The sequence below is a fragment of the Barbus barbus genome (assembly GCF_936440315.1).
Source record: "Barbus barbus genome assembly, chromosome: 18".
In the NCBI taxonomy this organism is placed as follows: domain Eukaryota; kingdom Metazoa; phylum Chordata; class Actinopteri; order Cypriniformes; family Cyprinidae; genus Barbus; species Barbus barbus.
In genome coordinates, this window is record NC_136746.1 from 21,592,484 (window position 1) to 21,606,161 (window position 13,678).

General features: G+C 36.2%; 1 protein-coding gene across 2 annotated transcripts in view; it reads left to right on the plus strand.

Annotated features, from left to right (window-relative positions):
• The window catches only part of macrod2 (mono-ADP ribosylhydrolase 2), a 532,294-nt gene that overhangs the window by 398,724 nt on the left and 119,892 nt on the right, over positions 1-13,678 (plus strand). For both annotated transcript variants that reach the window (XM_079440480.1, XM_079440481.1), the window contains one exon: positions 6,524-6,597. In XM_079440480.1, coding sequence (XP_079296606.1) covers positions 6,524-6,597 — 74 coding nt within the window. The remainder of the gene's footprint in view (positions 1-6,523; positions 6,598-13,678) is intronic.

The window sequence follows — 13,678 nt, forward strand, 5'->3', positions numbered from 1 at the left end:
CTTCTATAAAGCAGTGATAGAATAGGAAATGAAATGATTTGATTAGATATAGATGAATATGGCACCTTCAGACAATAACAGAAAATATAAATCATCCACTAAACTATCATTTCTTTTTTCAATTTGTTGTTAATATAATTAACTAGGCAAAGTAAAGCATATTATATTATATTATATTTTCAGTCGATGCAACTTACAAACTAAAGTTGTAGCCTGAGTTTTCCTTGAGCATTTGGCAGATCTCTTCGCACTGCTTTATGGGAAGCCAGTTAAAGTCAGTTGTGCTCTATAAATCAGATTGCATTATGGGTACACACCAGTGAATATATATGGAATGAAATTGTTCACTAAGAATTTGGACAGCACTACAAAATGCTGACACCCTATATAGAGCACCGTAGAGTCTCTTGTGAAGTAAAGGAAATCCCTGGAGCCCTCATCAGCAGCCCATACACTGGTGGGCATCCATCAGCTGACAACAAATCTTTTTGAGAAATATTTCATTGTGACCATGAAACTGTATTTTGCATTATTTTTATGCCAAAATATATATTTTTGCCCATATGACAATTGAATTATTTAGTTGTTTTTCCTTGTGTATTTATATGTAGCATCGTATTCAGGATGAAAAAAACAACAACACATTATTCTATTTGTGTTGTATATTATTTATATTTGGTGGCACAAAGACAGAGTCACTAAACCAATACTAATTTGTTTTTCCTTAAAATCTTTTTAAAAATAAAGAAATGAATAGCACTTGTTTTGTCCTCTCACTGTTTGAGAAAAGAGAATTTGTATGCTGTGCTTTTTAATATGAAGTCAAATAAGGTTTCCTTTTATTATTTGATTGCAAATGCTGAGATGCGCTCACAGCGCTTTTGTGCATTTTTCGTGATTGCTATGCATAAGGACAGGGCTTGCAAAATTTCAAAATCCCCGGCAGGTACTCTTCAGATTTTGGTAGCCCGAAAATGAATTGAACTAGCCCAAATAAAATAAAGACCATAAATGTCAATCAAAAACATTTTCAATACACAAATATCAACGAATATCAAGGAAAGAGTATCTGCAGAATTCTTAAAAATCTATTTAAGGCAATTTGAAAAATAATTTCTTATACAATTTATCGTATTTAAAACTGTCTAAGGCCTTAAAAACTCTTCAGTTTAGTTGTATCAAATTTAAGGCCCCATGGAAGCAATGTTCCCTCTAATTTTTTTTTCTTGCTGAGCAAAACTTCTCTCTATTGGGCGGACATTTCGGGCACCTGAGCAAAAGCATTCTTTATACCAGACCTGTACAGCACGCACACAAAAAAGTGTTTATTTGATTTGTTTATCAATATTTGATTTGACCCTTGATGTAACTAAATGATGTACATTTTAGGTTACCATTTTAGTTTCTTATGCTCATCAAGGCTGTATCTATTTGATAAAAAATACTGAATATTATTTCACAAAATAATATTGTGCAATATTATTGCAATTTCAAATAAATGTGTTCTATTTTAATATACTTTAAAATGTAATTAATTCCTGTGAAGCAAAGCAGTATATTCAGTGTACCATGATCCTTTAGCAATCATTCTAATATGCTGATTTGTAATCAATGTTGGAAACAGTTGTACTGCTTTTTTTTAATTAATTTTTTTTACTGTATTTTTTGGGACCTGTGATATTTAAAAAATAAAAAGTTAAAAAGAACAGTGTTTAGTCAAAATAGAGATTTTGTGTTACAATATAAACTATTCAAAAGTTTGGGGTCAGAATTGTTTTTCTTTTTTCGTTTAAAGAAAGTTAAAATAAACTTTATTCAGCAAGGATGTGTTAAGTGAAGTGACATACTGCCAAGTATGGTGACCCATACTCTGAATTCGTGCTCTGCATTTAACCCGTCCAACGTGCACACACACAGCAGTGAACACACACACACCGTGAACACACACCCGGAGCAGTGGGCAGCCATTTATGCTGCGGCGCCCGGGGAGCAGTTGGGGGTTTGGTGCCTTGCTCAAGGGCACCTCAGTCGTGGTATTGAGTAAATGGATAAAATAGATAGTAAAGACTTCTATTGTTAGAAAATATTTCTATTTTGAATAAATGCTGTTCTTTTAAATGTTTTATTAATCAAATAATCAAAGAAAAAAGTAACAGGTTCCAAAAAAAAAAAACTTAAGCAGCACAACAGTTTCAACACTGATAATAAATCAATCAGCACATTAGAATGATTTCTGAAGGATCATGGGACACTGAAGACTGGAGTAATGATGCTGAAAATTCAGCTTTGATCACAGGAATAAATACTGTTTTAAAGTATAGGTATTAAAATAGGAAACCAATATTAGAAATTGCAATAATATTTCACTATATCACTGTTGTTTTCTGTATTTTTTAAATGAATACAGCCTTGATGAGCAAGAGACTCAAAGTCAAAGACTCAAAAACAAGGTCAATTATTTATCAGGTTTATAATATAGCCCTAACATAATATATGATCAAAACAAACTATTTAAACTGAATAGAATACAAACTGAAGCAAAACTTAAGCTGAGATCTGTAAGTTAAATATTAAAAAAAAAACGTGAACACATGAATTCTTCTATAGCTGTCTAAACATCGTTATGAAGTACAGTTTGTACAATACTCTTGTGTGTGACTGTACCTGTTTCAGAGTTTTGTTACCATTCTTTGCCCATCCTCTGCTATTTCCAGCACTGAATCAAGCCACTCTTCTTTAATACATGAGGACGTTTTATTTCACATCATTGCGTTTGCGTTGGCTCTCGTGTTGAGCGGTGCGCAACCATTGAAGTATTCAGTTTCTACAGCGACTCATTGGTGCATATCGTTCTCTTTCTATGAAACCTGTTAACCGCATTCACCGGTTCTAACTCTGTCGTGACATCAGCTCTATAGCGGTTTGCCCGAGCATTGCTATTCTTTCCCTTTTACTGCGGCATTCAATCAAATGGCTTCCCAACTCATTTTTGTGTGTGTGCGAGGCACGTTATTTCTTCTGCGCGGCCGCGGCGGAAGAAGAGCGTGGTCACGCGCGCGCTCAGCTTAGAGGGAACATTGCGTGGGAGCCCTGTATTTAAGGTAGCCCGTCGAGCAGGGCAGTGATACATTTTGGTAGCCCGACTGGAGAACACAATAGCCCCGGGACGTCGGGCTAGCGATTTTGCGAGCCCTGAAGGGTTATACTTGACTGCATTTTTTCTCTCATCTCTCAAATGTTTTGTTATTCTGTGGCTCTGCTATAGCATGCATTGTTGCATTTCCATCCCACAAAAACTCCTGAATCCACAGATTTGATGTGTATCCACTGAAAAAGAATATCGTTCCCATGGAGGATTTTCTTGTAGTTTGAGATTGATCCGTGATGTTTGCATGGAGAGGGCATCTCTCAAACATGTATGGAAAATGTTAAGCAGTCTGAAGAGAGCCGTTTGATCAGAGGAAGCTCTCTGTGAGCTTTGACTGTTAACTCGGTTAGCTCTGACCTCTAGTGAGCCTGTCTGTATCTCTACAGACAGATATAACACGGCTCTCAATGACCTCTGTGGTTCTCGCTCCTTTGGTTTTCTCTTTTTTCTTCTTTCCGTATAGTTAATGCCCGTGGAGCACATCAATTTACATTAAAAACAGAAATACACCGAAGACATGATATGAACATGAGTCTAGAGCCCTCTGCCATGTTTTCTGCCCTTAAGACATTGTGATATGCATCAGCGTTCTCTCACAGGGAAATGTGAGTAACAAGTCTGTGAGTTTTTATTCAGTAAACAGTTAAAGTTCATAACACTTTAATTAGGGGAGAGCAACACTTTGTTTTCTTCTCATTTGTTTAGCCTAAAGCTTAGATATTTTGCTCTATCTTTGACATGGGTAAAAAAAAAAACTTTACTCATGTCAATTATATAATTATGTGTGTGAGTTTAAATATATATGTATTAGAATAATTTGTGTAAAAAGTCTCTTATGCTCTCCAAGGCTCAAAAATACAGTAAAAACAGTAAGATTGTGAAATATTAGTACAACTGTACTGTACATTTACAGTTAGTAACTGTTTTCTATTTGAATACAATTTAAGCAGCAAAACCTGTAATAATGAGAACCATTTTTTTTATAATTAAGCACCAATAGTAATTGAATTAATTTGCTGCCTGTGAATTTGTGTCAAATCCTGCTTTTGTCCAGAGCACTGATCCTGATGGAAGTCTAAAAAAATCCCAAATCTCTAGTAATCTTTTGAAAACTTAGTATTTCAACCCCACAAACTGCTGTGGTCATTTTCAAAACAATATGAATAAAACACTAATCTAAAACCGCTATTTTACGGGTTACCTGAAGAGCCAGGAAGCGCCGCCGTCGAGCATTTGTTTGTAAATATTAATTTCATCTGTTTCTCTGTGTTTTGTTTACTGTGAAAATGAGCCAAAAATGTGCTAGTGTTCATATTATTCTGGACGGGGATTATTCTCAAGAGAGATAATAGATTTATCAGTTTCTCACGCACATTCTTGACCCAAAGTTCAGGTCTGACGGCATCCAGCCAGCAGAAGAAATCAGTCAGTGATTCTGCCTGTCAGAAGGAGAGAGAGCTAGAAGACAGCAGCAGCGTACAAACAGGGAACGAATGGAGCAGAGACTGGCAGGATAGGGCTGGTGTGAGACTCCCTCACATCCAACGGATCCCCAAATTATTTGGTGTTGAAAGGCCCAGACGGGACGTCAGGAGACACGGAGAGCGCAGTGTCAGGCTGCTGAGCAGATAGAGAGGGGAAGCAGACGGTGAAAACATCTCCTCAGCCGCTCTGAAGCCGTGTGTTAATTACGTCTCCTATCACCCTGAGCTGAGAGCTGAGATGGACCTTCAGGGTCAGTGCCGCCACTCGCTGAGCAACAGATGGGTCGTTTGTACCAAATGGGTCCTTTTTGAGTCTCAGTTCATTTTTATACTATAGCATCCCAACTAGTTCATTTTTGTATATTATTATTACTACTAATAATATACACCATTCAAAAGTTTGGGGTCAGTTAACATTTTTATTTATTTATTTTTTAAATGTTTTTGAAAGTATTTTATTCACTCACCAATGATGCAACTATTTTTTAAAAAGCACAGTAAAACTGTAATATTTTGAATTATTATTATTGATTATTATTATTATTGAAAATAAAAAATTTTTAATGATAGAATAGAATTTTCAGCAGCTATTACTCTGTACTCTGCAGCGTCACATGATATTTCAGAAATCTTTCTAATATGCTAATCATCAATCATCAAAAAACAGTTGTGTTGCTTAATATATATTAGTGCTGTCAAACGATTAATCACATAAAATAAATAATAAAATAAAAGTTTTTGTTTACATAATATACTGTATGTGTGTGTAATGTGTACATTTATTATGTATATATAAACGTTATGTTATGCAAACAAAAACATTTATTTTGGATGCAATTAATCGTGATTAATTGTTATATATATATATATATATATATATATATATAAAAGGACAGTACTTTTGAACGGTAATTTATATATAATCTCAATACTTTTTATTATATATATTTTATACATTGATAGAATTTTTATATTATAGCATCTTGTCTGGATTATTTGTGGATTTTTATTTGTTTATTATTTTGCATCAATTATTAATTTAAAATATTTACGATTACATAGAATATTGAAATTATATTTAAGATTTTATAGAACATTGGAATTATTTTTAGCATTATATTTTCCAACAGCTTTAAAAACAAACAAAAAAAACAATCTTGACAACTCAAATTAAGTGATCTAATCTCACACAATCCAATTTCTCAGTGCTTGAACACATTTTTCTGTCTGAATGTACTTTAAAATTACCTTTTTAAAATGGAAAAGGCACTTGTTTGATGACTCCTCCTTCCCTCCTTCAGCGATATTAAATATTAATCTCCTTCAATCTATTTATTCTCAATCGATACGCTGTGTTAACACCAAGACTGCTTCCCATCTCGGCTCAGGCTCTGGTGATTAATATGGCAGTTAGTGGCACCATCTCATACATTTACTGGTCAATGTGTCATTACTTTCTCATCTCTTGCGGTGTGACGACCCCGGCACCTGTCACAGATGGCAGAACAGTGTAAATGATCATGTCGAAGCAACTTAATGGCTCAGTAAATCTACAAGGAATTGGCAAGCACCCGTGATAAATATGGCTAATAGACCACATTTTGGGATGTGAAATGGGTATGTACAAACAGTCATGTGAATTATATGACAACGGAGGTGCTGGTTTAATAAAGAAGTGGGCGTTTTTTGGACGAATAAGTAGTGAGATTGTTCAGTGTTGTATTTGTGTGCATATTCAACAGACTGTTGTTTGTAGTAACTGCTGAAAGTGTGGAGAGAGTTGAACAGCAAACAGCCATATGGAGATGTTTGCGTAAGTGTTAAAGTGTGAGTACATAAGCTAGTCTATGGCACGATTTCAAAACTGATTCCTTCTCCTTCCTATCTGCAGGTTTTCCCAATGAGCCGGCAGCAGAAATCGCCCTGAAGATCACGCATGACTGGATCCTAAGCAACCAAGATGAGGTAGGAGCAGTAAACCCTTCTTATTTCACATGTCCTCGCGCTTCAAGTTAGAGGAGAACACCTGGTTTGAAGGGTAGATTTATTTTAGAATAGGAAATGCTTGTGAAGAAAAGAATGTGTTGGAACCGGAATCCACAGTCCATTTCTCTGATGGAAAATCAATTAAAGCTTACCGCTCTTCCAGGAGGAAAATGTGAAGTGGCAACTGCTCTCTTCAATTGGCATGTTTGTCTCTCTATGTTTGTCTTTGGCCACTACTAAAGACGTATGATTATGCTTGGCTACACAACTTTGAGGTTTGAGAACTTTTTAGCAAAGCATTAATGACCTGCCTATTCTTATATTCCTTGTGAAATCCCACACTAAGCTGCCTTGATCATCTGTGCAGCTAGTTACCTTCACACGCTTTGAATTGGAAAGCGTTTCAGCTTGAGTGAAGTCCTTACATGGTCTGTTGGCTTTTTAAATGGGATTGTGCTGCCTATTTGGTGCATGAAGGTAAGGAGGAAGTGTGAATAAAATAAGCAAAATGAATTTGTAAATCAATTAAGTCATTACAGTGCTATTGAAAGACTGAACGCATGAATGTGTAGTGATGTTGACAGGTGGATGTGTTAATTAAGTGTTTGACTTGACAGGTTTATTTGTGATTATTTACGTCATTGTCTTTTCATAAAGATTGCTTCAGTATGTTTAGACCAAATTGACTGTACAAAGCATATTGCATGATTTGTTTTGACAGTTGAAGAAGTGGATAAATGAAATCCCCCTTAACTTCACATTAACTGAAGTACAGCTGCTGACCTGCCAGTTAATCATCCTGCTGTTAGAAAGAACAAGATCAATAACTCAATCACTCAGCAATCATAAACTGTAATGTTGTGCTTGCTCTTGAGTTATTTGACTTTGATGATGACAAGTGAGTGGTACTGTGGCAGAGTTTTTCAATAGGGGTCTGTGGACCCCTTCTGGAATATGAAATAATTGCAAAGGATGATTTTTTTTCATATAAGTATGTAGTAATACATATTGTCATTTATTGTCACTTTTCTCTTACAGTGCCCTTTAAATGTTCAGAAGTTTTGCACAATAGTAGCACAAATCCTTATCATTTAGTGACTTTGCAGCAATTAGGCACAACAGAAACTATGAAAACACATTTCATTAAATATGAAATTAATGCATTGAGGATATAAAACTTATTTTATAAAGCCTCTTTAAACTGTGTACTGATTTGTCTGTTGTGTACTCGCCTTAATTGGTAGTCGATCAGTAAAGCTATGAGGATGGGTATAATAATCTCAGAAATTCAATAAATAAAACCTGGGCCAAGTTTAATTTATTAATCAGGCACCACAGCCACCAAAAGGGTGTCTGACTGTGTTGCTAATTGTAAGTATCTTTTTTTTAATAAAACATATAAAATATCCATGCTGAATAAAGAACTTAATAAATAATTAAGCTTTCCACTCTAAATCTCAGACTTTCAGTCATGTAACGCTGACACTCACTTTGTTTATATACTGCTGCAATCCATCTGCTGACCCCATTAAGACACTGCAGTTAGGAATTTGCCTTGTGAGCAGTATTTTCCTATTATCTTAATCCCAGTAAGCTCATATTTGCAATAAACAGAATTAAATTAAGACTTCAGACTGCTTATGAAGGACGTGTAGCAGCTACAATACTAACACTTTGCATATGGAAGAAAAAGAAGCCTTATCGTGCTCAAGAAATCCTGGGTTTCCTAAAAATGAACAGCATTAATATGCAACTTTGTTCATTAATCAGGATGTACTCTGAGCAAAAGGAATATAAACTGCGTAGTTCTATGAACAACCCGTAGTCACATATTCACTTAGAAAAGCATACAAACAAATAAAACTTTGTGGGTGCCACTCTCATTCTTCCGGGTTTCTCTGAATAGATTGCATAACAGATTTCTGGGCTTCTATTGAGTGGCCTTTACCTGCGGGAGCAGAGGGCAGTTTAATTTATTGTGATTGTTAGGCCAAAGCAAAGCCTGCAGGTAGATTGTGAACTGAAGGGAAGTGAGGATTAATTACAACAGTATTTAGCCAGAGAGCACAAAACACAGCAAGAGCCGTAAGAGGGATTTATTGTTCTGTCTTCATCCCACATCTTTTTACTGACTTCTAATATTGCTTCTGTTTTATTTATTCATTTAATTTTTATTGTTTTTTAAGTAAAGGATAAGTATTGTTATTTGAATTAATTTCACCTGCTGACACTGCTTTTCACATATATATATATATATTTTCCCCATGCTGTCTGCATTTTTTTAGGAATATAACTTTTAGAACTTTTTCATATATTCGCCTGATATCTAGTTTATTTAGACACTTTATCTAACCTGATGTTTCAGATGACGATCAAATGATGAGCGCCTTTAGAAATTTCTGATATTTTGATGCCTTTTATAGGTGCAGATATGTATGGACTCAATGTGTTAAATCACTAGGCCATCGTTCTGATACCTAATATAAATACTTTACAATAAACTTCAGAAGGGAGATACTCTGATAATACTCTGGTAATATTTCAACATAATGATAAAGCAGAGCATAAAAACGATTCCTAAATTATTTATGGAAAAGGGCAGCTGCCTATTTGATGTTCCCTGCTGATTGTTGCAGATGTTATGTAATATTATTTCAGTTGAAGGGATAGTTCATCCAAAAAATTTAATTCTATTATCATTTACTCACCCTCATGTCTTTCCAAACCTGTATGATTTTCTATCTTCCGTGGAAGACAAAATAAGATCTTGTAAAGAATGTTGGTCACTAAACATTTTTTGTAATCGTTGGTTATGTTGGTTATATGTTGGTTCTGTTGTTTATATACTCAGGGGAGACCCCTAAACTTCAACTTCCAGAGAGATCATTTCATAGGTAACATGGATGACTCCACTCAGATCTTTCACAAAATATTTAAAGATTCATCACTGTCCTTTCTAGTCCGTGCAAGAGTCAGAAAAGAGAGATGAGTTATAAAATCCCAGACCTGCAAACCTCCAGTAGTCCAGGAGCCAAGCAGTAAAAAACGAAGAGAAGAGCATTTGACATGTGACTAGGTCCACAGACTTTTAAAATTGTATTCTATTCTATTTTGTTCTATTCTATTCACTTTATTCCATTTTGTCAGGTATCCCTGAATACACAGTTGAAACCCCATGCATGAAGGGTAAGTTGCTGTACTGATACCATCTCTATCCATAACAGTGAGAAAGCCATTATGGGCGAGAGGTGCATTACTTCACAGAGAGCATCCTGGGACATAAGTGCATGTATGCACTACACTGTTAACTTCACAATAAGGTGCATTAGGCCTGGCTTGTAAATTAGAGCCCGGGCTCTTAGCCACCTTAAGGTGCCTCCACTTATATGTGTAATATATCATGGTACAGCCGTGCCGCAGCACCTCACACTCCGACAATTGTGATTGATGACTGAAGGTTAACCTTCGCAGGCCAGGTTGTATGTTCACTATACCGCATTGGGGAAGAGTAATGGAGATGGGGTTTTCTGATGGAAGCTGGGCTGCAGTGAGAAGAGGGTTGGGTTCTTCCCACAGAAATATAGAACGCAAAAAAACAGACATTTTAGAATGCTTTACTATTATTATTATTATTATTTTTAACTTTTATTCAGCAAGCATGCATTAAATTGATCAAAAGTGACAGTAAACCCTTAACATTGTTCCAAAAAAAAAAAATCTATTTCACATAAATGCTGTTCTTTCTATGCATTAAAGAAACCTGAAAACAATGTGTCACATTTTAAAAAAATATTAAGAACTGTTTTATTAAGAAAAATTTCTTGAGCTCCAAATCATCATGTTAGAAGGATTTCCAAAGGATCATGTGACACTAAAGATTCAAGTAATGGCTGCTGAAAATTCAGCTTTGCCATCAGAGGAATAAATTGCATTTTAAAATATAATCAAATAGAAAAGAGTCATTATATTATTATAATATTGCTTTAAATTTTTATTATATTTAAACATTTTTACTGTATTTATTTAAAACAAACAAAACTATGATATTTTTGTTGGTTTGCTTCACCCAATATAGATTATAGATATATAGTATTTAATGTAATATTTAGAGTTTAATCAAGTACTATTGAAACATCTCTTTTGTAACACTCTCAAATAAGAATGATGGATTGCAGTAGATTTGACATAGAGATTCAACTTTGCAGAAACTATATTCCCTCGTCTTAAAGGTAACTTCTTGAAAATCCTACCCACACAAAATAGTGTTACAAACACAAAAGGGACCATAAAATACATACAAGCACCTCATCCATCTTGGTTTTGTGGTCACGCTCACTCTGGAAGTTCTTCTTTTAATACGAGATAGATTAGCTTTGTGTTTAGCCCTGGTCCAGCTCACCATGGCCCTGCTAGATTTACAGAGCTTCACAGAAGGCATTTGTGCCCTGCGTGAAATCATTCTGAAAAGCCAAGCAGTGGGTGTTTTTTTTCTCCCTATTGTGTTAAAGTTAAGCAAAAGCGGACGAGCATATCGTCTTCAGCACTGCGTGTTCCAGCTCTGTCATGATCTCTCACATCTGAGGGCATCAAAGTAGGAAGTCAAGCTTTCATCTGCTCTTATAAGTCCAGACAACACTGCACCCTCTTTCTCTCGGACGTATGACATCAGTCTGATTTCTATATGACAGACTGTGGCAGCCGTAGACATTCACTGAGCCCCCTGCCCCAACCAACATGATGAATCAATTACAGTGGCTGCCCTGTTTTCAGAGGTTTAATAAACTCTATTGCTCTATTTCAATGCTGCTTAAGGTACAGGTTCCTAAACCAAACTGGGTCACATACCTGTAAATGTTCAGCCGCTGCATGTTTTAAAAATATGTGCAGTTATTTCTTTAGTAAGGTCAACTGAAATGGCAAAGAGCAAATGTACTTTTCATTCTATTCCTTCACATAGTTTGTGCTACTTTGACCATGCAACAATATTTTTATTCCAGTGCAAATATATTGGATTTTTTAAAAGCAGCTCATTTACGCTTCTTTCTTTTTGTGTATTTTGTTTAGTGTACATTGTCTATTTAGTGCAGTATACATATAATTATATCACATACATGTGACAGAAAATTGTAAAAAAAAAAAAAAAAAAATTACCTCTAACATTGAGGATAAACCTCTATTTATATATACACTCACCGGCCACTTTATTAGGCACACCTGTTCAATTGCTTGGTAACACAAATATATGTGGTGAAGATGACTTGCTGAAGTTCAAACCGAGCATCAGAATGGGGAAGAAAGGGGTTTTAAGTGACTTTGAACGTGGAATGGTTGTTGGTGCCAGATGGGCTGGTCTGAGTATTTCAAAAACTGCTGATCTACTGGGATTTTCACGCACAACCATCTCAAGGGTTTACAGAGAATGGTCCGAAAAAGAGAAAATATCTAGTGAGTGGCAGTTGTGTGGACGAAAATGCCTTGTTGATGTCAGAGCAGACTGGTTAGAGATGATAGATAGGCAACAGTAACTCAAATAACCACTCGTTACAATCAAGGTGTGCAGAATACCATCTCTGAACTCCAACACGTTGAACCTTGAAGCGGATAGGACCATTCCCATCAGCATAAGACCACACCGGGTGCCGCTCCTGTCAGCTAAGAACAGGAAACAGCCTACAGTTGGCACAGGCTCACCAAAATTGGACAATAGAAGATTGGAAAAAACGTTGCCTGGTCTGATGAGTCTCGATTTCTGCTGTGACATTCAGATGGTAGGGTCAGAATTTGGCGTAAAGAACATGAAAGCATGGATCCATCCTGCCTTGTCTCAACGGTTCAGGCTGGTGGTGGTGGTGTAATGGTGTGGTAATATTTTCTTGGCACACTTTGGGCCCCTTAGTACCAATTGAGCATCGTTGACACGCCACAGCCTACCTGAGTATCGTTGCTGACCATGTCCATCCCTTTTTGACTACAGTGTACCCATCTTCTGATGGCTACTTCCAGCAGGATAATGCACCATGTCACAAAGCTCAAATCATCTCAGACTGGTTACTTGAACATGACAATGAGGTCACTTTACTCAAATGGCCTCCACAGTCACCAGATCTGAATCAAATAGAGCATCTTTGGGATGTGGTGGAACAGGAGATTCGTATCATGGATGTGCAGCCGACAAATTTGCAGCAACTGCATGATGCTATCATGTCAATATAGACCAAAATCTCTGAGGAATGTTTCCAACACCTTGTTGAATCTATGCCACGAAGAATTAAGGCAGTTCTGAAGGCAAAAGGGGGTCCAAGGTGTACCTAATAAAGTGGCCAGTGAGTGTGTGTGTATATATATATATATATATATATATATATATATATATATATATATATATATATATATATATATACACACACATATACATACATACATACACCACAATTAAGCATACATTAACTATTATTTAATTGTTTTTAGCCTCTACATTAAATCCTTTGAATTTCCATACATCTCAAATTTGTTGTATAATGCATCACTTCCATCTTACAAATTGTGCAGCGTTACGGGAAGAATGACTGACATCTCATGCAGCGTGATTGCAGCGGCCTTTATCGGGGCTGTTCCATGGCCTGGAAAACTCTGCTTCAATCACAGCCACTGATTGTCCATATGTCACCAACGTGCTACTTCTCTCCTCTGCATCAAGCAGCTTCAGTCATCTGTTAGCTTTATTTCCCACTTTCACATCTAATTCAGTGTAATTCAGACCTACACTGCTTTAATCTGCTGGTGAAAAATGCAGTGTGCCACTTTATTTGGCTGCCGCCTCTAAATTTGCAACCAGCAGACTGGACCCTGGTCCAGACGGCCCGCATCACCCACGCGGCTCTGACACATGAAACAGATTGTGGAGATTCCCTGCTAATAAAACCTTGACCGAACCAGGAATCCATGCCATGCTCCGAGAAACTAAGTGTTACTAAGCGATGCTGTTGTCACTGCACTTGTGGCTTTTAAGGACTATGGTGCTTTTCCTGTTTTATTTTTTTTTATAAACATGTCTGTTTAT